At 43.8% G+C, this 23,303-nt stretch overlaps 1 protein-coding gene across 1 annotated transcript in view; it reads left to right on the top strand.

The window, feature by feature from the left end:
• Positions 1 to 23,303, top strand: part of LOC135521871 (voltage-dependent calcium channel gamma-4 subunit-like) — a 49,052-nt gene that overhangs the window by 12,309 nt on the left and 13,440 nt on the right. The window contains exons 2-3 of the mRNA XM_064947650.1: positions 18,854 to 19,130; positions 21,245 to 21,466. Coding sequence (XP_064803722.1) covers positions 19,100 to 19,130; positions 21,245 to 21,466 — 253 coding nt within the window. The 5' untranslated portion in view covers positions 18,854 to 19,099. The remainder of the gene's footprint in view (positions 1 to 18,853; positions 19,131 to 21,244; positions 21,467 to 23,303) is intronic.

A 23,303-nucleotide genomic window follows, 5' to 3' on the forward strand; every position in this document is an offset into this window, starting at 1 on the left:
GAGATAAAAGACTTCACAGAGCCGCCTCCTCCTTCTGACTGTCATGCTCAGTGAACAACAGTCACACAACATGGGCCCCCTGCCTGTGTGTGTGTGTGTCCTTGTGTGCTTGTGTGTGTATGCGTGGGCCCATGACAATGTAGTTGGCTAAAGCACTTTCCATTGATCTACTGTAAAGTGATGGAGTGTTAATGGTTTAGATGTTTAGATGATGTATATATTGACTGTGTATTATGCTTGTGTGTGTGTGTGTGCATGCCCACATTGCTGTTGTTTGTGTTGTCTCTGTATCATCCAATGAGACTCTATGGCATATAAGACTCAGTTTTACAGTGTAAAAGTGCTGATGAGTGGTCATATAAGACTCAGTTTTACAGTGTAAAAGTGCTGATGAGTGGTCATATAAGACTCAGTTTTACAGTGTAATAGTGCTGATGAGTGGTCATATAAGACTCAGTTTTACAGTGTAAAAGTGCTGATGAGTGGTCATATAAGACTCAGTTTTACAGTGTAAAAGTGCTGATGAGTGGTCATATACGACTCAGTTTCACAGTGTAAAAGTGCTGATGAGTGGTCATATAAGACTCAGTTTCACAGTGTAAAAGTGCTGATGAGTGGTCATATAAGACTCAGTTTCACAGTGTAAAAGTGCTGATGAGTGGTCATATAAGACTGTTTTAAAGTTACACTCGCCCCGTCCTGAACTTTTCCTAAATGAGTCTATTCAACACACTGCCTTTGTTAGAATTTCCATAACTAAGCAGTTTTAGGAGGACATGTCACCCCCCCCCCCCCTTTCTTCACCCAACAGTTGGCTGCCATCTGACAATGGCCTACTGTACACCTAAACTAGATCAAAACTAATTTCACACATAGGCCTATAATAATAGGTGTAGCCTAAAAACAAGTTTAAATTGACAATAGTCTGATGGGTGACAATATTATCAATTGCCTTGTGAATGAAGAGATTGCAGTGCAGTATGGGTAATTGACAAAGGGAACAGAGCTCACCAGAAAAGCAACTTAAAAAGCAAATCATCCTTCCTGCAGGTACGACATTTTGATTTCATAACCAATTGGAAAGAGCAGGTTAGAATGTTTCTAAAACACATACTGTACATTTGCCAAGCAACTCTTAAAATTAAGGCAAGGGCTCTATTTCAAAATGTTGAATATTCTATCCGCTATTCCATGCGATCTATAATTGAGCACTTGCAGCAGCGTAGCCATATCCAGTAAGCACAGACTAGTAACATAATACAAGTTCAAATATGCTCTTCTGTTCATTTGAAATACAATACATTTTTGTACGTTTCTTAAGACCTGCCTTAATGAAATAATAATGCATTTCTTTGTGATGGTGTAAAACACTTGAATTGTTTTTACAGCCTACAGTAACATTAACAAATGAAAAACATTTGTTACCGAAGACCTTCATAAACATAACCAAAGGATTATTTTTGCAATAGCATATATGCAATGTATTTATTAGGCTTTATTAGTCTGAATGCATTGGCTCAGAAGGGGATTGCTCAATGTTCATAGTCAGAGTAGAGAAACACAACATTTTGTACGACTCCGGGTCCAAATACGACAAAGATTCAGCAAAAAAAAAGGACCATATTTCAGGTAAAATAACAACCCAACGTTCATCTTCCAGGACATTTAGTTAGCAACATCAAGCTAGTTAAATGTCCATGAGTCTTTCATGTGTGTTTTGACATGCTCCCAAATGAATTGGTCCACAGTTGGTTTTGCTATTTTAACCTGCGTGTCATCTGGTGTGGATAGAAAATCAACATGTGTGCGATGGGGCATGTGGACAAAATTGGTTGCACAAAATAATTTCACAATGAATTAACTACATTTTCAATGCATGTCCTTTATCGGCCAAATTAAAATGTGTCCCTACGTAGCATCTGTAGATTAGAGAGGCATAATCCAAGGGGGGCAGTGCTGTTCAACCAAACCTGTATTCCAGTATTTCTGTGATAAGACAGAGATATAGCATTACTCTTCCAGGTGCTGTTTGATTGATGTGCTCTGTGACTAAATACTTTCCACTGGGTGACACAAAAATGAATCTCAACTGCTTATATAATTTGTCTTTGTCTCTGCATGAACATTTTACTCTATGCATGTGCGCACGTGAGTGTGTGCGTGCGTGCATGCATGCATGCGTGCGTGTGTGTCCGTGCATGCAAGCATGTGAGTGCGTGTGTGTGTGTGTGTGGGTGTCTGTCCGTGTGGAGCCTTGCTCAAGGTGCCAGCTGTGTAGACCCAGGAGTGAGGACCGTGCTCAGGTGTTCCAGCTCAGCCTCCTCCTCCTGCCAGACTCTCATCTGCAGCCTGATCTTACACACAACCCTCCCTGCTCATAATGACTGTGATGCTTTCAGTTGGTCTGTGTGTTGGATGTTGATAATGTTGTTGTAGTCTTATGAGCCAGACTTCTAAGCTTCCTGTTTCTGTTCTCAGAGACTTGGTTGGTGAATGAGACTAATGTCACAGAGAAGCTACAGACACAGAACATCTGTTAGTTTGTCTTCTATTCTCTGTTATGTTCTGATGTATTTTAGTCTATTGCTTCTATTGTGTTGTCATTTGAGTCCTGTAGATTCCACAAAGTATCGCTCATGAGAAATCTATTTTCAGTGCCTATCTATATTTGTATCATTCAGGGATGCAGTCATGCCAATATCATAAGTGTGTCTTAGTAGATTTCGTCCTCCTCCCTTTGTCACGGATTCCCCCGGTACTGCTGCTCATTCCGTGCACCAGTTCCGGAGGTCTACGTCACCGGACTCTAGGCGTCACTGAACTGTCTCATTGTGCACACCTGATTCCAATTCCCCTGATTAGTAATTGTATATATGTGCCCTCTGTTCACCATTGTCTTGACGGTTATTGTTCCCATGTCCGTCGGTCTTGTGAGTACCTGAACTTCGTTGTTTCGGCTTTCGCGCTGCGTGTATTGTGTACTCATTATTACAGGTCTCGTCCCTTGTATTGTTATTACGGGTCTCATCCCTTGTATTTGTTGTGCACTTGTTATTATGGGTCTCGTCCCGTGTGTTGTTATTACGGGTCTCGTCCTGTGTATTGTTATTACGGGTTTCGTCCCGTGTATTGTTATTACGGGTCTCGTCCCGTGTATTGTTATTACGGATCTCGTCCCGTGTATTGTTATCACGGGTCTCGTCCCGTGTATTGTTATCACGGGTCTCGACCCGTGTATTGTTATTACGGGTCTCGTCCCGTGTATTGTTATCACGGGCCTCGTCCCTTGTATTGTTATTACGGGTCTCATCCCTTGTATTTGTTGTGCACTTGTTATTATGGGTCTCGTCCCGTGTGTTGTTATTACGGGTCTCGTCCTGTGTATTGTTATTACGGGTCTCGTCCCGTGTATTGTTATTACGGGTCTCGTCCCGTGTATTGTTATTACGGGTCTCGTCCCGTGTATTGTTATTACGGGTCTCGTCCCGTGTATTGTTATTACGGGTCTCATCCCTTGTATTTGTTGTGCACTTGTTATTATGGGTCTCGTCCCGTGTGTTGTTATTACGGGTCTCGTCCCGTGTATTGTTATTACGGGTCTCGTCCCGTGTATTGTTATTACGGGTCTCGTCCCGTGTATTGTTATTACGGGTCTCGTCCCGTGTATTGTTATTACGGGTCTCGTCCCGTTTATTGTTATCACGGGTCTCGTCCCCGTATTGTTATCACGGGTCTCGTCCCGTGTATTGTTATCACGGGTCTCGTCCCGTGTATTGTTATCACGGGTCTCGTCCCGTGTATTGTTATCACGGGTCTCGTCCCGTGTATTGTTATCACGGGTCTCGTCCCGTGTATTGTTATTACGGGTCTCGTCCGTGTATTGTTATTACGGGTCTCGTCCCGTGTATTGTTATCACGGGTCTCGTCCCGTGTATTGTTATCACGGGTCTCGTCCCCGTGTATTGTTATTACGGATCTCGTCCCGTGTATTGTTATCACGGGTCTCGTCCCGTGTATTGTTATCACGGGTCTCGACCCGTGTATTGTTATTACGGGTCTCGTCCCGTGTATTGTTATTACGGGTCTCGTCCCGTGTATTGTTATTACGGGTCTCGTCCCGTGTATTGTTATTACGGGTCTCGTCCCGTGTATTGTTATTACGGGTCTGATCCCTTGTATTTGTTGTGCACTTGTTATTATGGGTCTCGTCCCGTGTGTTGTTATTACGGGTCTCGTCCCGTGTATTGTTATTACGGGTCTCGTCCTGTGTATTGTTATTACGGGTCTCGTCCCGTGTATTGTTATTACGGGTCTCGTCCCGTGTATTGTTATTACGGGTCTCGTCCCGTGTATTGTTATTACGGGTCTCGTCCCGTGTATTGTTATCACGGGTCTCGTCCCGTGTATTGTTATCACGGGTCTCGTCCCGTATATTGTTATCACGGGTCTCGTCCCGTGTATTGTTATCACGGGTCTCGTCCCGTGTATTGTTATCACGGGTCTCGTCCCGTGTATTGTTATTACGGGTCTCGTCCCGTGTATTGTTATTACGGGTCTCGTCCCGTGTATTGTTATCACGGGTCTCGTCCCGTGTATTGTTATCACGGGTCTCGTCCCGTGTATTGTTATTACGGATCTCGTCCCGTGTATTGTTATCACGGGTCTCGTCCCGTGTATTGTTATCACGGGTCTCGACCCGTGTATTGTTATTACGGGTCTCGTCCCGTGTATTGTTATCACGGGCCTCGTCCCGTGTGTTGTTATTACGGGTCTCGTCCCGTGTATTTATTAGAGGTTCAACCTCGCTCTTTTGTTTGGGTTACATCTCTGTGTTTTTGTATACGTGTTTGTTTTGGGCTTCGTCCTCGTGCCTTTCATGGCATGTTGTATTTTTGGGTGGAGTATTAAAACCCCTATTATGTATTCCAATCATTTATACAATGTGACACCCTTATGGAACACAGACGAAGGTCCTGAGAGGTTGATGCATATAGTTGGACATGAGATTCCAAACCTTGGCACTATAAGGTTCTAGCTGACATTATATGGTTCTTCATAGATGGTTTAGATGGTCCTCTCTGCATAAACCCATTTGAATGTGATGCTATAACGTTCTATCTTCAATCACAAGCCTGAACAAATACACATGGACCAATCAGAACTAGAGCTCGACCGATTAACCGGAATGGCTGATTAATTAGGGCCGATTTCAAGTTGTCGTAACAATCGGAAATCGGTATTTTTGGGAGCCGATTTGCCGTTTTTTAAAATATACATTTACATTTAAGTCATTTAGCAGACGCTCTTATCCAGAGCGACTTACAAATTGGTGAATTCACCTTCTGACATCAGTGGAACAGCCACTTTACAATAGTGCATCTAAATCATTTAAGGGGGGGGGTGAGAAGGATTACTTTATCCTATCCTAGGTATTCCTTGAAGAGGTGGGGTTTCAGGTGTCTCCGGAAGGTGGTGATTGACTCCGCTGTCCTGGCGTCGTGAGGGAGTTTGTTCCACCATTGGGGGGCCAGAGCAGCGAACAGTTTTGACTGGGCTGAGCGGGAACTGTACTTCCTCAGTGGTAGGGAGGCGAGCAGGCCAGAGGTGGATGAACGCAGTGCCCTTGTTTGTGTGTAGGGCCTGATCAGAGCCTGGAGGTACTGCGGTGCCGTTCCCCTCACAGCTCCGTAGGCAAGCACCATGGTCTTGTAGCGGATGCGAGCTTCAACTGGAAGCCAGTGGAGAGAGCGGAGGAGCGGGGTGACGTGAGAGAACTTGGGAAGGTTGAACACCAGACGGGCTGCGGCGTTCTGGATGAGTTGTAGGGGTTTAATGGCACAGGCAGGGAGCCCAGCCAACAGGGAGTTGCAGTAATCCAGACGGGAGATGACAAGTGCCTGGATTAGGACCTGCGCCGCTTCCTGTGTGAGGCAGGGTCGTACTCTGCGGATGTTGTAGAGCATGAACCTACAGGAACGGGCCACCGCCTTGATGTTAGTTGAGAACGACAGGGTGTTGTCCAGGATCACGCCAAGGTTCTTAGCGCTCTGGGAGGAGGACACAATGGAGTTGTCAACCGTGATGGCGAGATCATGGAACGGGCAGTCCTTCCCCGGGAGGAAGAGCAGCTCCGTCTTGCTGAGGTTCAGCTTGAGGTGGTGATCCGTCATCCACACTGATATGTCTGCCAGACATGCAGAGATGCGATTCGCCACCTGGTCATCAGAAGGGGGAAAGGAGAAGATTAATTGTGTGTCGTCTGCATAGCAATGATAGGAGAGACCATGTGAGGTTATGACAGAGCCAAGTGACTTGGTGTATAGCGAGAATAGGAGAGGGCCTAGAACAGAGCCCTGGGGGACACCAGTGGTGAGAGCGCGTGGCGAGGAGACAGATTCTCGCCACGCCACCTGGTAGGAGCGACCTGTCAGGTAGGACGCAATCCAAGCGTGGGCCGCGCCGGAGATGCCCAACTCGGAGAGGGTGGAGAGGAGGATCTGATGGTTCACAGTATCGAAGGCAGCCGATAGGTCTAGAAGGATGAGAGCAGAGGAGAGAGAGTTAGCTTTAGCAGTGCGGAGCGCCTCCGTGATACAGAGAAGAGCAGTCTCAGTTGAATGACTAGTCTTGAAACCTGACTGATTTGGATCAAGAAGGTCATTCTGAGAGAGATAGCGGGAGAGCTGGCCAAGGACGGCACGTTCAAGAGTTTTGGAGAGAAAAGAAAGAAGGGATACTGGTCTGTAGTTGTTGACATCGGAGGGATCGAGTGTAGGTTTTTTCAGAAGGGGTGCAACTCTCGCTCTCTTGAAGACGGAAGGGACGTAGCCAGCGGTCAGGGATGAGTTGATGAGCGAGGTGAGGTAAGGGAGAAGGTCTCCGGAAATGGTCTGGAGAAGAGAGGAGGGGATAGGGTCAAGCGGGCAGGTTGTTGGGTGGCCGGCCGTCACAAGAAGCGAGATTTCATCTGGAGAGAGAGGGGAGAAAGAGGTCAGAGCACAGGGTAGGGCAGTGTGAGCTGAACCAGCGGTGTCGTTTGACTTAGCAAACGAGGATCGGATGTCGTCGACCTTCTTTTCAAAATGGTTGACGAAGTCATCTGCAGAGAGGGAGGAGGGGGGGGAGGGGGAGGAGGATTCAGGAGGGAGGAGAAGGTGGCAAAGAGCTTCCTAAGGTTAGAGGCAGATGCTTGGAATTTAGAGTGGTAGAAAGTGGCTTTAGCAGCAGAGACAGAGGAGGAAAATGTAGAGAGGAGGGAGTGAAAGGATGCCAGGTCCGCAGGGAGGCGAGTTTTCCTCCATTTCCGCTCGGCTGCCCGGAGCACTATAATTTTATACCTTTATTTAACTAGGCAAGTCAGTTAATAAACATTCTTATTTTCAATGACGGCCTAGGAACGGTGGGTTAACTGCCTCTTTCAGGGGCAAAACGACAGATTTTCACATTATCTGCTCGGAGGATCCAATCTTACAGTTAGCTAGTCCAACGCAATAACGACCTGCCTCTCTCTCGTTGCACTCCACAAGGAGACTGCCTGTTACGCGAATGCAGTAAGCCACGGTAAGTTGCTAGCTAGCATTAAACTTATCTTATAAAAAACAATCAATCATAGTCACTAGTTAACTACACACGGTTGATGATATTACTAGATATTATCTAGCGTGTCCTGCGTTGCATATAATCTGACTGAGCATACAAGCATACAAGTATCTAAGTATCTGACTGAGCGGTGGTAGGCAGAAGCAGGCGTGTAACCATTCATTCAATCAGCACTTTTGTGCGTTTTGCCAGCAGCTCTTCATTGTGCATCAAGCATTGCGCTGTTTATGACTTCAAGCCTATCAGCTCCCGAGATGAGGCTGGTGTGACCGAAGTGAAATGGCTAGCTAGTTAGCGCGTGCTAATAGCGTTTCAAATGTCACTCGTTCTGAGCCTTCTAGTAGTTGTTCCCCTTGCTCTGCATGGGTATCGCTGCTTCGATGGTGGCTGTTGTCGTTGTGTTGCTGGTTCGAGCCCAGGGAGGAGCGAGGAGGGGGACGGAAGCTATACTGTTACCCTGGCAATACTAAAGTGTCTATAAGAACATCCAATAGTCAAAGGTATATGAAATACAAATGGTATAGAGAGAAATAGTCCTATAATTCCTATAATAACTACAACCTAAAACTTCTTACCTGGGAATATTGAAGACTCATGTTATAAAAGGAACCACCAGCTTTCATATGTTCTCATGTTCAGAGCAAGGAACTTAAACGTTAGCTTTCTACTTTGTGATCCGAACACCTCAAACATAGATTCGTCTGTCCATATCACTTTTTCCCAATCTTCCTGTCCAGTGCCTGTGTTCCTTTGCCCATCTTAATCTTTTATTTCTATTGGCCGGTCTGAGAAGTCTTTCTCTTTGCAACTCTGCCTAGAAGGCCAGCATCCCGGATTCACCTCTTCACTGCAGGGTAGCCTAGTGGTTAGAGTGTTGGACTAATAACAGAAAGGCTGCAAGTTCAAATCCCCGAGCTGACAAGGTACAAATCTGTCGTTCTGCCCCTGAACAGGCAGTTAACCCACTGTTCCTAGGCCGTCATTGAAAATAAGAATTTGTTCTTAACTGACTTGCCTAATTAAATTAAAATAAAACTGTTGACGATGAGACTGGTGTTTTGCAGGTACTATTTAATGAAGCTGCTAGTTGAGGACTTGTGAGGCGTCCGTTTCTCAAACTAGACACTAATGTACTTGTCCTCTTGCTCAGTTGTGCACCGGGGCCTCCCACTCCTCTTTATATTCTGGTTAGAGTCAGTTTGCGCTGTTCTGTGAAGGGAATTGTTCACAGAGTTGTACAAGATCTTCAGTTTCTTGGACATTTCTCGCATTGAATAGCCTTCATTTCTCAGAACAAGAATAGACTGACGAGTTTCAAAAGAAAGTTATTTGTTTCTGGCCATTTTGAGCCTATAATCGAAGTCACAAATGCTGATGCTCCAGATACTCAACTTGTCTAAAGAAGGCCAGTTTTATTGCTTCTTTAATCAGAACATATTTGCAAAATGGTTTTCTAATGATCAATTAGCATTTTAAAATGATAAACTTGGATTAGCTAACACAACATGCCATTGGAACACAGGAGTGATGGTTGTTGATAATGGGCCTCTGTACGCCTATGTAGATATTCCACAAAAAATCTGCAGTTTCCAGCTACAATAGTCATTTACAACATTAACAATGTCTACACTGTATTTCTGATCAACTTGATGTTATTTTAATGAACAAAAAAAATATATTTCAAAAACAAGGACATTTCTAAGTGACCCCAAACGTTTGAACGGTAGTGTATGTCTTTGCCTTCTCCCTCTAAGTATGGGCTAGGCTAGTCTAGCTTGCAACAATGGCACATAAGCAATAAAACAGTTTGAAATCTTAAAATAAATGATGCTGTCACGTCGTTGTTCAGTGATGACTAATTCATCTAATGACCATAATTACATGTCTTAATGTATTTCAGGATGTGTTGACTCTCTCTTGGTAGAATAGTGCTGTTGAATTATGTATTCAAATAGCTACATTCTTCTTAAAAAACTGAACATGTGGAATTCAGAAGTTTCAGATAAAACCTTATGGTTGAACCCAGATTGACATTTCAGAGCCACAAGGTTCCATGTGCGATTGCACCCCCCTAAAAAATGATTTACAAATGTCTCACGATTTTGATACTTTAGGTACCTGTTAAAGATGATGACCCTAATGGGTTATAAAAAAATGATTCACTACAAGAATGTTTTGAGGTCTGGGATGTGAAAACTTTGATGCTCAATATCTCAGAATTAGAGTATGCTTTGTGACTCTGAACTCTGTGAATCTCTAACTGTGGTGTGTAGTCTTTAGGCTGGGCACCTTACTGGACAGAATGTTCTGTCGCGTGTTCACTCTCCAGTCACGTACAGATGTAGGACCTTCATTTGAGACAGTTTGCTACAGCAGGAATATAATCCTGCAGCAACAGGAAATGTGAATTATTATGTGGATTATAATTAACGTACATTTTTGTAGGGGTTGATCAATTTTTCATAAGGGAAAATCAAGTCTGAAATTTCCAAGTGGGAATTACAAACTTCAGAAGCCTTTTTAAACCTCAAATACACGTTTTATATGTCCTTAATAGCAGGAAAGTTATCCTGCACCAGAGTGATCAAATTAAGATCCTACTTCTGTAGACCTTCTGCACTTCACGTGTGTGAGGAAAGTTATCCTGCACCAGAGTGATCAAATGAAGATCCTACTTCTGTAGACCTTCTGCACTTCACGTGTGTGAGGAAAGTTATCCTGCACCAGAGTGATCAAATTAAGATCCTACTTCTGTAGACCTTCTGCACTTCACGTGTGTGAGGAAAGTTATCCTGCACCAGAGTGATCAAATGAAGATCCTACTTCTGTAGACCTTCTGCACTTCACGTGTGTGACGAAAGTTATCATAGCCGTCATCATTTATTCAAAGAGCAATTTGGTAGTTGATCTGTGCAATGAATAGCTAATGCTGCAGCTGCTAAAATATCCACATCTCCTTTGTGATTTATGGGGCTGTTTTTGGAAGGAGCGGTTTATGTTTTTACTTTTCATATTCGTGAAGGTGATCTGTGGTGTGATTAGGATCCACTTCAAATCACTAATTCTTATTCGGCCATAAATGCAAAGACAACACTTGTCTTGTCTACAAAGACAACACTTGTCTTGTCTACAAAGACAACACTTTTCTTGTCTATAACGTTATATTGGATTATAATGGAATCTACAGAGAAACATTTTATTCTACCTCTCTCCCCTTCTCTCTCTCTAACTCTCTCTTACTCACTCTCTCTCGCTTTCAAACTCTCTCGCACCCTTCCCTCCAATCTTCATTGTCCATAATTAAATGACAGCAGACACAGGGGAGCTGAGGCTAAGGGGAATAACTCAGCAGCTTTTTAGTAAGGTCATTCACTAAATACTCAGAGGCACGGGATAAAATCATTTGGTTTGTGTTTTAAGGTCACACACAACCACTCCCGCTCTCTATACCTCTCTCTCTCTCTCATGCACAAACACACACACACACACACACATGCAATTGGACACAGCCACAATGGTTAGAAAGAGGGAGTTTTTGAGAGGCATTATCCACCCAGTGAGAGACAGAAACACTAGTGAAGGGGGTTATCTATAGCACAATGAAAGAGATGAGGGGGTCATCTGTAGCACAACGAAAGAGATGAGGGGGTTATCTGTAGCACAACGAAAGAGATGAGGGGGTTATCTATAGCACAATGAAAGAGATGAGGGGGTTATCTATAGCACAACGAAAGAGATGAGGGGGTTATCTGTAGCACAACGAAAGAGATGAGGGGGTCATCTATAGCACAATGAAAGAGATGAGGGGGTCATCTATAGCACAACGAAAGAGATGAGGGGGTCATCTATAGCACAATGAAAGAGATGAGGGGGTTATCTATAGCACAATGAAAGAGATGAGGGGGTTATCTATAGCACAACGAAAGAGATGAGGGGGTTATCTATAGCACAATGAAAGAGATGAGGGGGTTATCTATAGCACAACGAAAGAGATGAGGGGGTTATCTATAGCACAACGAAAGAGATGAGGGGGTTATCTATAGCACAATGAAAGAGATGAGGGGGTTATCTATAGCACAACGAAAGAGATGAGGGGGTTATCTATAGCACAATGAAAGAGATGAGGGGGTTATCTATAGCACAACGAAAGAGATGAGGGGGTTATCTATAGCACAACGAAAGAGATGAAGGGGTCATCTATAGCACAACGAAAGAGATGAGGGGGTCATCTATAGCACAACGAAAGAGATGAGGGGGTCATCTATAGCACAATGAAAGAGATGAGGGGGTTATCTATAGCACAATGAAAGAGATGAGGGGGTCATCTATAGCACAATGAAAGAGATGAGGGGGTAATCTATAGCACAATGAAAGAGATGAGGGGGTAATCTATAGCACAATGAAAGAGATGAGGGGGTCATCTATAGCACAATGAAAGAGATGAGGGGGTCTTCTATAGCACAATGAAAGAGATGAGGGGGTTATCTATAGCACAATGAAAGAGATGAGGGGGTCATCTATAGCACAATGAAAGAGATGAGGGGGTCATCTATAGCACAATGAAAGAGATGAGGGGGTCATCTATAGCACAATGAAAGAGATGAGGGGGTTATCTATAGCACAATGAAAGAGATGAGGGGGTTATCTATAGCACAATGAAAGAGATGAGGGGGTCATCTATAGCACAATGAAAGAGATGAGGGGGTCATCTATAGCACAATGAAAGAGATGAGGGGGTCATCTATAGCACAATGAAAGAGATGAGGGGGTTATCTATAGCACAAGGAAAGAGATGAGGGGGTCATCTATAGCACAATGAAAGAGATGAGGGGGTTATCTATAGCACAATGAAAGAGATGAGGGGGTCATCTATAGCACAACGAAAGAGATGAGGGGGTTACCTATAGCACAATGAAAGAGACGAGGGGGTTATCTATAGCACAATGAAAGAGATGAGGGGGTCATCTATAGCACAACGAAAGAGATGAGGGGGTTATCTATAGCACAATGAAAGAGATGAGGGGGTTATCTATAGCACAATGAAAGAGATGAGGGGGTCATCTATAGCACAATGAAAGAGATGAGGGGGTCATCTATAGCACAATGAAAGAGATGAGGGGGTCATCTATAGCACAATGAAAGAGATGAGGGGTTATCTATAGCACAATGAAAGAGATGAGGGGGTTATCTATAGCACAATGAAAGAGATGAGGGGGTCATCTATAGCACAATGAAAGAGATGAGGGGGTCATCTATAGCACAATGAAAGAGATGAGGGGGTTATCTATAGCACAATGAAAGAGATGAGGGGTTATCTATAGCACAATGAAAGAGATGAGGGGGTCATCTATAGCACAATGAAAGAGATGAGGGGGTCATCTATAGCACAATGAAAGAGATGAGGGGGTCATCTATAGCACAATGAAAGAGATGAGGGGGTTATCTATAGCACAACGAAAGAGATGAGGGGGTCATCTATAGCACAATGAAAGAGATGAGGGGGTCATCTATAGCACAATGAAAGAGATGAGGGGGTCATCTATAGCACAATGAAAGAGATGAGGGGGTCATCTATAGCACAATGAAAGAGATGAGGGGGTCTTCTATAGCACAATGAAAGAGATGAGGGGGTTATCTATAGCACAACGAAAGAGATGAGGGGGTCATCTATAGCACAATGAAAGAGATGAGGGGGTCATCTATAGCACAATGAAAGAGATGAGGGGGTCATCTATAGCACAATGAAAGAGATGAGGGGGTCATCTATAGCACAATGAAAGAGATGAGGGGGTCATCTATAGCACAATGAAAGAGATGAGGGGGTTATCTATAGCACAATGAAAGAGATGAGGGGGTCATCTATAGCACAATGAAAGAGATGAGGGGGTTATCTATAGCACAACGAAAGAGATGGGGGGTCATCTGTAGCACAACGAAAGAGATGAGGGGGTCATCTATAGCACAACAAAAGAGATGAGTGGGTCATCTGTAGCACAACGAAAGAGATGAGGGGGTCATCTGTAGCACAACGAAAGAGATGAGGGGGTCATCTGTAGCACAACGAAAGAGATGGGGGGGTCATCTATAGCACAATGAAGGAGATGGGGGGGGGGTTATCTGTAGCACAACGAAAGAGATGAGGGGGTCATCTATAGCACAACGAAAGAGATGGGGGGTCATCTATAGCACAATGAAAGAGATGAGGGGGTCATCTGTAGCACAACGAAAGAGATGAGGGGGTCATCTGTAGCACAATGAAAGAGATGAGGGGGTTATCTATAGCACAACGAAAGAGATGAGGGGGTCATCTGTAGCACAACGAAAGAGATGAGGGGGTCATCTGTAGCACAATGAAGGAGATGAGGGGGTCATCTATAGCACAACGAAAGAGATGAGGGGGTCATCTATAGCACAATGAAAGAGATGAGGGGGTCATCTATAGCACAACGAAAGAGATGAGGGGGTCATCTGTAGCACAATGAAAGAGATGAGGGGGTCATCTGTAGCACAATGAAGGAGATGGGGGGGGGTCATCTGTAGCACAATGAAGGAGATGAGGGGGTCATCTGTAGCACAACGAAAGAGATGAGGGGGTCATCTGTAGCACAATGAAAGAGATGAGGGGGTCATCTGTAGCACAATGAAGGAGATGGGGGGGGGTCATCTGTAGCACAATGAAGGAGATGAGGGGGTCATCTGTAGCACAATGAAGGAGATGAGGGGGTCATCTGTAACACAATGAAAGAGATGAGGGGGTCATCTGTAGCACAATGAAGGAGATGAGGGGGTCATCTATAACACAATGAAAGAGATGAGGGGGTCATCTGTAGCACAATGAAAGAGAGGATGGGGTCATCTGTAGCACAATGAAAGAGATGAGCGGGTCATCTGTAGCACAATGAAAGAGATGGGGGGTCATCTGTAGCACAATGAAAGAGATGGGGGGTCATCTGTAGCACAATGAAAGAGATGAGGGGTCATCTATAGCACAATGAAAGAGATGAGGGGGTCATCTGTAGCACAATGAAAGAGATGGGGGGTCATCTGTAGCACAATGAAAGAGATGAGGGGGTCATCTATAGCACAATGAAAGAGATGGGGGGGTCATCTGTAGCACAATGAAAGAGATGGGGGGTCATCTGTAGCACAATGAAAGAGATGAGAGGGTCATCTGTAGCACAATGAAAGAGATGAGGGGGTCATCTGTAGCACAGATCACTATGAGAGAGAGGGACAGATCACTTTGAGAGAGGGGGACAGATCACTTTGAGAGAGTGAGACAGATCACTTTGAGTGAGAGGGACAGATCACTTTGAGAGAGAGGGACAGATCACTTTGAGAGAGAGGGACAGATCACTTTGAGAGAGAGGGACAGATCACTTTGAGAGAGAGGGACAGATCACTTTGAGGGAGAGGAACAGATCACTTTGAGAGAGAGGGACCGATCACTTCATGAGAGAGGGACAGAAACTCTCTCCCCCTCTCTCTCCCTTTCTCTACCCCTCTCCCCCCCTCTCTCTCTCTCTCCCTCTTTCTCCCTCTCGCTCTCTTTCTCTGTCTGTCTTACTCTCTCTCTTTTGAGGCAGTTCCCTGTTTTAGGTCTCACAATCCAAACAGGATGTAACCTATTTTGATCAGGGTGCCATATTGCATCATCAAATATTGATGCCTCTAGACCGCGCTGCCTTATATTGGCTAAATTATGCGTGCCCCTTTATTGTTCTTCACATTTTTTAAGCACTACACACTGGGATTACATCGTGTGTGTGTGTGTGTGCGTGTGTGTGTGTGTGTGTGTGAGACTGTCGCTGTGGTCACACACATGCTGGTTGTTGATACAGCGCTTATACATTTAACTGCTTGAAGTGCAACGTGTGTACCTACTTCAAGTTTTCAATTGTTCTTACAATCTCTCTGTCCCTCTCTCTCTGTCCTTCTCTCTCTCTGTCCCTCTCTGTCTCTCTCTCTGTCCCTCTCTCTCTCTCTGTCCCTCTCTCTCTCTCTGTCCCTCTCTCTCTCTCTGTCCCTCTCTCTCTCTGTCCCTCTCTCTCTCAGTCCCTCTCCCTCTCAGTACCTCTCTCTCTCTCTCTCTCTCTCTCTCTCTATATATATATCTCTGTCCCTCCCTCTCTCTCTCTCTCTCTCTCTCTCTCTCTCTCTCTCTCTCTCTCAGTACCTCTCTCTCTATCTCTCTGTCCCTCTATCTGTCTCTCTCTCTCTCTTTGTCCCTCTCTCTCTCTCGCTCAGTCTTTCTCTCTCCTGCTCAGTCCCTCTCTCTCCCTCTCTCTCTCTCTCTCTCTCAGTCCCTCTCTCTCTCTGTCCCCTTCTCTCTCTCATCCCTCTCTCAGTTCTTCTCTCTGTCTGTCTCTCTCTCTCTTGCTCAGTCTCTCTCTCTGTCCCTCTCTACATTCATTCTCTCTTTCTCTCTCAGACCCTCTCTCTTTCTCTCTCTCTCAGTCCCTCTCTCTCGCTCTCTCTCAGTCCCTCTCTCTCGCTCTCTCTTTCGCTCACTCAGTCTCTCTATCTCTCTCTCTCTCTTGCTCAGTCTCTCTCTCTCAGCCCCTCTCTACATTCATTCTCTCTCTCTCTCTCAGTCTCTCTCTCTCTCATCAGACCATCTCTCTCTGTCCCTCTCTCTCGTTCTCTCTCTCAGTCCCTCTCTCTCACTCTCTCTTTCACTCACTCAGTCTCTCTATCTCTCTCTCTCTCTCTTTTCTCTCTCTCTCTCTCTCTCTCTCTCTCTCTCTCTTTCTCTCTCTCTCAAATTCAAGCTGCTTTATTGGCATGAAAAACATTGTCAATATTGCCGAAGCAACAATGTATACAATACACATTGTAATAAAATTATTAACATTAATACATTATAATTTTAAATTATACTAAATAAAAAATAATATAAAAAGCTATACATGGAAGATAAAACTATAACTAACTTAGAACTAAATAACTGTCATCTTCACCATTACATCAGTACTACAACTACCGTGATCATTACTACTACTACAACCACCACTACTTTTTGGAATGATAAACAATAATAATAGTAATAATAGTAATAACAATAATAGCAATAACAATAATACTCATAATAAGTAAGTTACTATTTACTATGCAGATGTTATTATCCAGTGTCCCTCAGGCTATTGCAGGTAAATACATATTTGCCTGCAAGAGGAGCCATTGCTCCTTCACCCATGAGTATTTTTAGTTTCTCCTCTGGGTTTAATAAGTTCAAATTTGGAATAAATGTAGTAATTTCTGTGAATAATGAATCTCTTGGTGCAGAATATTTCTCAGTGTAAAGGAGAAAATGCATCTCTGTCTCTACCTCCCCTGTTATGCAGTGACCACATACACGCTCTTCTTTGGGTAGCCATGTCTTTTTATGTCTGCCGGTTACTATTGCCAATCGGTGGTCACTCAGCCTGTACTTGGTAAGGATCTGTCTCTGCTTCGTATCTCTGACAGAGTAGAGATAATCCCACAATTCATATTCTCTGTTCAGGGTCAGATAGGAATTTAGTTTTGGGATTTTGTTTCATTTTTCCAATGTTGTAAATATGATTCCTTTGATTGGTTCATGATTTTGCTTATTGGAATTCTTTCTTTTGAAGCAGTGCTGGTGTCAGCTTGGTTGGTTAGGTCCCACACCAGCTGACTGAGAGGGCTCGTTTCTGGGCTCAGCTCTTGAGTTTGAAGTGCTTTAAATTGCAGACTTAAATTTTGACTTTTTTTAATGCTCTTTTCTGTATTTTCATTACCACTGGAAAGCGGCCCAGTTCTGCCCTACATGCATTAGTTGGTGTATTTCTCTGGACTTGTAGGATTTTTTGACAGAATTCTACATGTAGGGCTTCAATTGGATGTTTGTCCCACATTTTAAAGTCCAATTTATTAAGTGGCCCCCAAACCTCACTTCTGTAAAGAGCTATTGGTAGGATTACACTGTCAAATATTTTGGTCCAAATTCTAATTGGGATGTTGATTTTGAAAATTTCATTTTTATTGCATACAATGCTCTGCGGGCTTTTTCTTTGAGTGCATTCACTACCATATTAAAGCTTCCCGATGCAGATATGGTCTGGCCAAGGTATGTGTAATTTTTAGTATGTTCCATTATGGTGTTGTTCAGGGTGAATTTATATTTGTGTTTCTGACACCTGTTTTTAGGGGGGAAATTGTGATTTTCATTTTTTTTTTTTTTTACTTCCAGGGCCCAATTATGGCAATATTGCTGTAGAATATTAATGTTCTGTTGAAGACATTCTTTGGTTGGTGATAGAAGTACCAAGTCATCAGCATATAGCAGGTATTTCACCTCTGTGTCAAATAGTGTGAGTCCTGGCGCTGGAGAATGGTCCATGTCTGCTAATTCACTGATATATGTCACGGTCGTCGTAGTGAGGAGACCAAAGCGCAGCGTGGTGTGAATACATACTTTTAAAGAATGACGAAAAAACACAAAGTACACTAAACAAACAAACAAAATAACAAAACGAACGTGACCGCTATTGAAACTGAGTGCTAACATGCAACATCACATAGACAATAACCCACCAACCACAATACAAAACAGGCTGCCTAAATATGGTTCCCAATCAGAGACAACGACAAACACCTGCCACTGATTGAGAACCATATCAGGCCAAAACATAGAATGCCCACTCATATCACACCCTGACCAAACAAAACATAGAAACAAACAACTCAAATAATGGTCAGTGTGACAATATAAATATTGAAAAGATTTCTCTCTCTGTCCCTCTCTCACTGTCCTCTCTCTCTCTGTCCCTCTCTGTCCTTCTCTGTCCCTCTCTCTCTCTCTCTCTCTCTCTCTCTCTCTCTCTCTCTCTCTCTCTCTCTCTCTCTGTCCATCTCACGCGCCTTCTCTCTATCTCTCAGTCCCTCCCTCTATGCTGATCCAGACTTTGGAATTCAATGTTGCCTTGGTAACAATGTTGAGTGCACCCTCTCTACTCTCCCCCTTTCTCGCTCGTCTATTCAGACCAGATCTGTTATTTCTAGCTCTATATTCAGATGCACCATTTGTATTCTATTCTGTTATACTGGTATGAGAGTGGAATTGATAGGTTTTAGTTTTCTGTTATTTGTGTTTTTAGAACGTGACTTTATAACGTGACTTGTTAAAAGTCTGAACTTTCTGAATTGATCACTGTTTTTAGATAAACAGGCCTCATAACTGCACAAAACAACTAATGTTATCATTCTCCTTCTTCGTGTCTTTCTTTGGCAGCAGCCCAACTAGCATGTCCTCCTCAGTGACTGCTTCCTGAGAATCAAGAGGACCAGAGCGAGAGCGTCCAATCACAATCAGGCCTCCACCAGCACATCTGTCCAGTGAGAGAGAGAGAGAGATAGAGGCCAGAGAGAGAGAGAGAAACGAGTGCAGGAAGGAGAGGGGGAGAGAGTGAGAACAGTCGATGGATGCAGTCTGGATTGAGGCGCATTCTTCATTAACGAGGAAAAGAAAGATTTCTAAATGGAGTCGAAGGATAGAAACTCGGCGGCAGGTAAGTCTTACCTCAGCTGATGGAAATGTATACCTTGGTAACGCAATGGGGTCCCACTTTACATCAAGTGGCACTATAATCAATGTATTTACGTGGTTATTACATAGGCGGTTACAGTGTAATTACATTGCAGGTACACATTGTTAATAGTACTTTGCACAATTTCAAAGATTTGCAAATGAAGTCACAATGGAGGTAAATGTGTCATCTAGAACAGGGTGAGATGAAGCCAAATAAAATAAAACTGTTCAGATGTTATCGCAGGTGTAGCGAAATGCTTTTGTCCCTAGTTCCGACAGTGTAGTAATACCTAACAATACAAAACAATACAGGCAAATACCATAAATGTAAAGAAAGGAATGAAGAAATATGGGAATATTAGAACGAGCAATGTCAGAGTCCGGAATATAAATCTATATGTATATGATGGTGTGTATAGACATTATAGACACTGTATGAATAGAAAAGGTGTGTACAGCAGTAGTTATATAGGATGAGCCATGACTAGAATACAGAATGTACGTATGAAGTGGGTAAAACAGTATGTAAACATGATTAATGTGACCAGTGTTCCATGACTCTGTACACAGGGCAGCAGCCTCTAAGCTGCAGGGTAGAGTGGTAGCGGGTGGTAGCGGGCCAGTAACAGTGACTAAGTTCAGGGCAGGGTGCTGGGCAGAGGCCTACGTAAGCATCATGTGAAGGAACAGGTTTTAGCACCACTTCATGTACAAGGGGACCAGAGGGGTATACCATGGTGGTGGTGGAGGTAAGAAGAGGATAGGAACACTGATACTGTATCGGATTGATTGTATAAGCCTAAATGGTTGATTGATTGTTTCATTGATTGATTGAGTTGCGACAATGAAGATTTCCTGTTGAGTCTTGCTTTGTTCCTGTATGTGCTGATGTTGCTGCTGTGTTCCTGCACTGTGTGTGTGTGTGTGTGTGTGTGTGTGTGTGTGTGTGTGTGTGTGTGTGTGTGTGTGTGTGTGTGTGTGTGTGTGTGTGTGTGTGTGTGTGTGTGTGTGTGTGTGTGTGTGTGTGTGTGTGTGTGTGTGTGTGTGTGTTCTGTCTCATCGAGTGTGTTGTGTATTCTGTGCTCGCCCTGTCTATGCTGATTATGTGGGGGAGAGAGTGGTGTCATGGTCATGAATATGGAGCACATTGAGATTCTCAGAGTGTAATTTGTTGTGTTCACCATCAATTCCTTCCTGTTAAGACGAGTCAGCAGTGTCGTCCAACTCCCCTTCCAAGGACACCTCATATAACCACTTATACCCCTCCTCTTTCTCTCTTTATTTCTCTCTGCATCTCTCTCTTCCTCTCTCTCTGCATCTCTCTCTTCCTCTCTCTCTGAATCTCTCTCTGCCTCTTTCTCTCTCTTGGCCTCTCTCTCTGCCTTTTTCTGAATCGGCTTCTTTCTCTCTCTCTGCCTCTTTCTCTCTCGGCCTCTTTCTCTCTCTCGGCCTCTCTCTCGGCCTCTTTCTCTCTCTTTGCCTCCTTCTCGGCCTCTTTCTTTCTCTCTGCCTCTCTCTCTGCCTCTCTCTCTGCCTCCCTCTCTGCCTCTTTCTCTCTCTGTCTCTCTCTGCCTCCCTCTCTGCCTCTTTTTCTCTCTGTCTCTCTCTGCCTCCCTCTCTGCCTCTTTTTCTCTCTCTCCCTCTCTGCCTCTTTCTTTCTCTCTGCCTCTCTCTCTGCCTCTCTCTCTGCCTCTTTCTCTCTCTGTCTCTCTCTGCCTCCCTCTCTGCCTCTTTTTCTCTCTCTCTCTCTCTCTGCCTCTTTCTCTCTCCCTCTTTCTCTCTGCCTCTTTCTCTCTCTGCCTCTCTCTGCATCTATTTTTCCTGTCCAATCCTTTTTCATTCTCTCTCCTCCCTCTCCCTCAACTCTCCTTTCTCCTTTTTCATTCTCTCTCCTTCCTCTCCAACTCCCCTTTCTCCCTTTTTCTATCTCATCTGTTCCTCTCGTCTCTACTGCACTTCTTCTCCTTCTTCCACCCTCCACCTTTCTCATCCCTTTTCTATTTCTCCCTTTTCTTCTTCCTTGTCCCTTCTCTACTTCTCATCCCCCCTCTCTCTCTCTCTCTCTCTCTCATCCTCCTCTGCCCTCCTCTCTAGGGATGGTTTGTGAGAAGGGGATCCAGATCCTCCTCACCACCGTGGGTGCCTTTGCAGCCTTCTGCCTGATGACGGTTTCTATAGGGACGGACTACTGGCTGTACTCCCGCGCCTCCATCTGCAACAGCACCCGCAACCACTCGGACGACCCCCACAACAAGGACAAGAAGGACCCCGGAGCCCTCACCCACTCTGGCCTCTGGAGGATCTGCTGCCTGGAAGGTAGGCTACTGAAACCCACAGATCCAAGACACCATCTAATGTTCCTAGCGAACCAGTAAGGCCAGCAGGTGTGTGTGTGTATGTGTGTGTGTGTGTGTGTGTGTGTGTGTGTGTGTGTGTGTGTGTGTGTGTGTGTGTGCAATTTTGGAGGGGATGAGTTAGGACTGCTTCCATTTAAGCCTTTTGTCTTAATGTCTTTTATAGATTTAAAGGTGTGCTATGGAGAAATCATTCCCCCATTTCCTGGTTGCTAAAATTTGAATAGTTCTCATAATTTCAGTTTATGTGACAAAACAAGCAGGTATAGTGTAGAGAATCATTGTACCATCTAAACCGCTGTGAAATATATTTCCATTACCCAAAAATATAGTTTTTTCAGCTGTTTGAAGCTGGTATACAAAACCGAAAGTAAAAGACTCAAAAATTTAACTTAAGAATGGGAAGCATAGAAATAGTTCATATAGAACAGATCTACCACTTCTGACTTTATTGTCCCCATGGGTAAATGTTGTTGCAGTGTCATGTACACGTTTAAAGTGTCGTATAAACACAAAGAAAATTGACAATACAACTTTCATAACAGTTACATACCAATAAAAAGAGACTGGCCTGCTGGCCTTACTGGGTCGCTATGAACATTAGCCTGCTGGCCTTACTGGGTCGCTAGGAACATTAGCCCGAGCTGTTAAGGAGGGATATCACACCTGGCACAAATTATTGTCTAGTTCTGTTTTTCCTGCCGACGAGTGCCCTATACCTGTGCCCAGAGGGGAGTAGTACAAAGTCCGGGTACAGGGGGTGGTTTGATTTTAGACTTGCTTTCAATGAGAATGTCAGATCTATAACTCACATTTCTATGTGAATTTGGTTGGGTCACCCAAAAAGTTACATACTGCAGTTAAGAGATTCAATACTATAAATACTATGTATAATATATTGAATGTAATAGTAATAGTTGGCTAAAGCTGGTAATAGTTGGTAATAGCTGGTCATAGTTGGTCATAGCTGGTGATAGCTGGTCATAGCTGGTCATAGCTGGTAATAGTTGATAAAAGCTGGTAAAAGCTGGTAATAGCTGGTAATAATTGGAAAAAGGTGGTAATAGCTGGTAATAGTTGGTCATAGTTGGTCATAGCTGGTCATAGTTGGTCATAGTTGGTCATAGCTGGTCATAGCTGGTCATAGCTGGTAATAGCTGGTAATAGTTGGTAAAAGCTGGTAATAGCTGGTAATAATTGGAAAAAGGTGGTAATAGCTGGTAATAGTTGGTAATAGCTGGTAATAGGTGAAATTAGTTGGTAATACAGTGGGGCAAAAAAAGTATTTAGTTAGCCACCAATTGTGCAAGTTCTCCCACTTAAAAAGATGAGAGAGGCCTGTACATTTTGATCATAGGTACACTTCAACTATGACAGACAAAATTAGAAGAAAAAAATCCAGAAAATCACATTGTAGGAATTTTAATGAATTTCTTTGCAAATTATGGTGGAAAATAAGTATTTGGTCACCTACAAACAAGCAAGATTTCTGGCTCTCACAGACCTGTAACTTCTTCTTTAAGAGGCTCCTCTGTCCTCCACTCGTTGCCTGTATTAATGGCACCTGTTTGAACTTGTTATCAGTATAAAAGACACCTGTCCACAACCTCAAACAGTCACACTCCAAACTCCACTATGGCCAAGACCAAAGAGCTGTCAAAGGACGCCAGAAACAAAATTGTAGACCTGCACCAGGCTGGGAAGACTGAATCTGCAATAGGTAAGCAGCTTGGTTTGAAGAAATCAACTGTGGGAGCAATTATTAGGAAATGGAAGACATACAAGACCACTGATAATCT

The sequence above is a fragment of the Oncorhynchus masou genome, chromosome 30 (genome assembly GCF_036934945.1).
Source record: "Oncorhynchus masou masou isolate Uvic2021 chromosome 30, UVic_Omas_1.1, whole genome shotgun sequence".
NCBI lineage: Eukaryota > Metazoa > Chordata > Actinopteri > Salmoniformes > Salmonidae > Oncorhynchus > Oncorhynchus masou.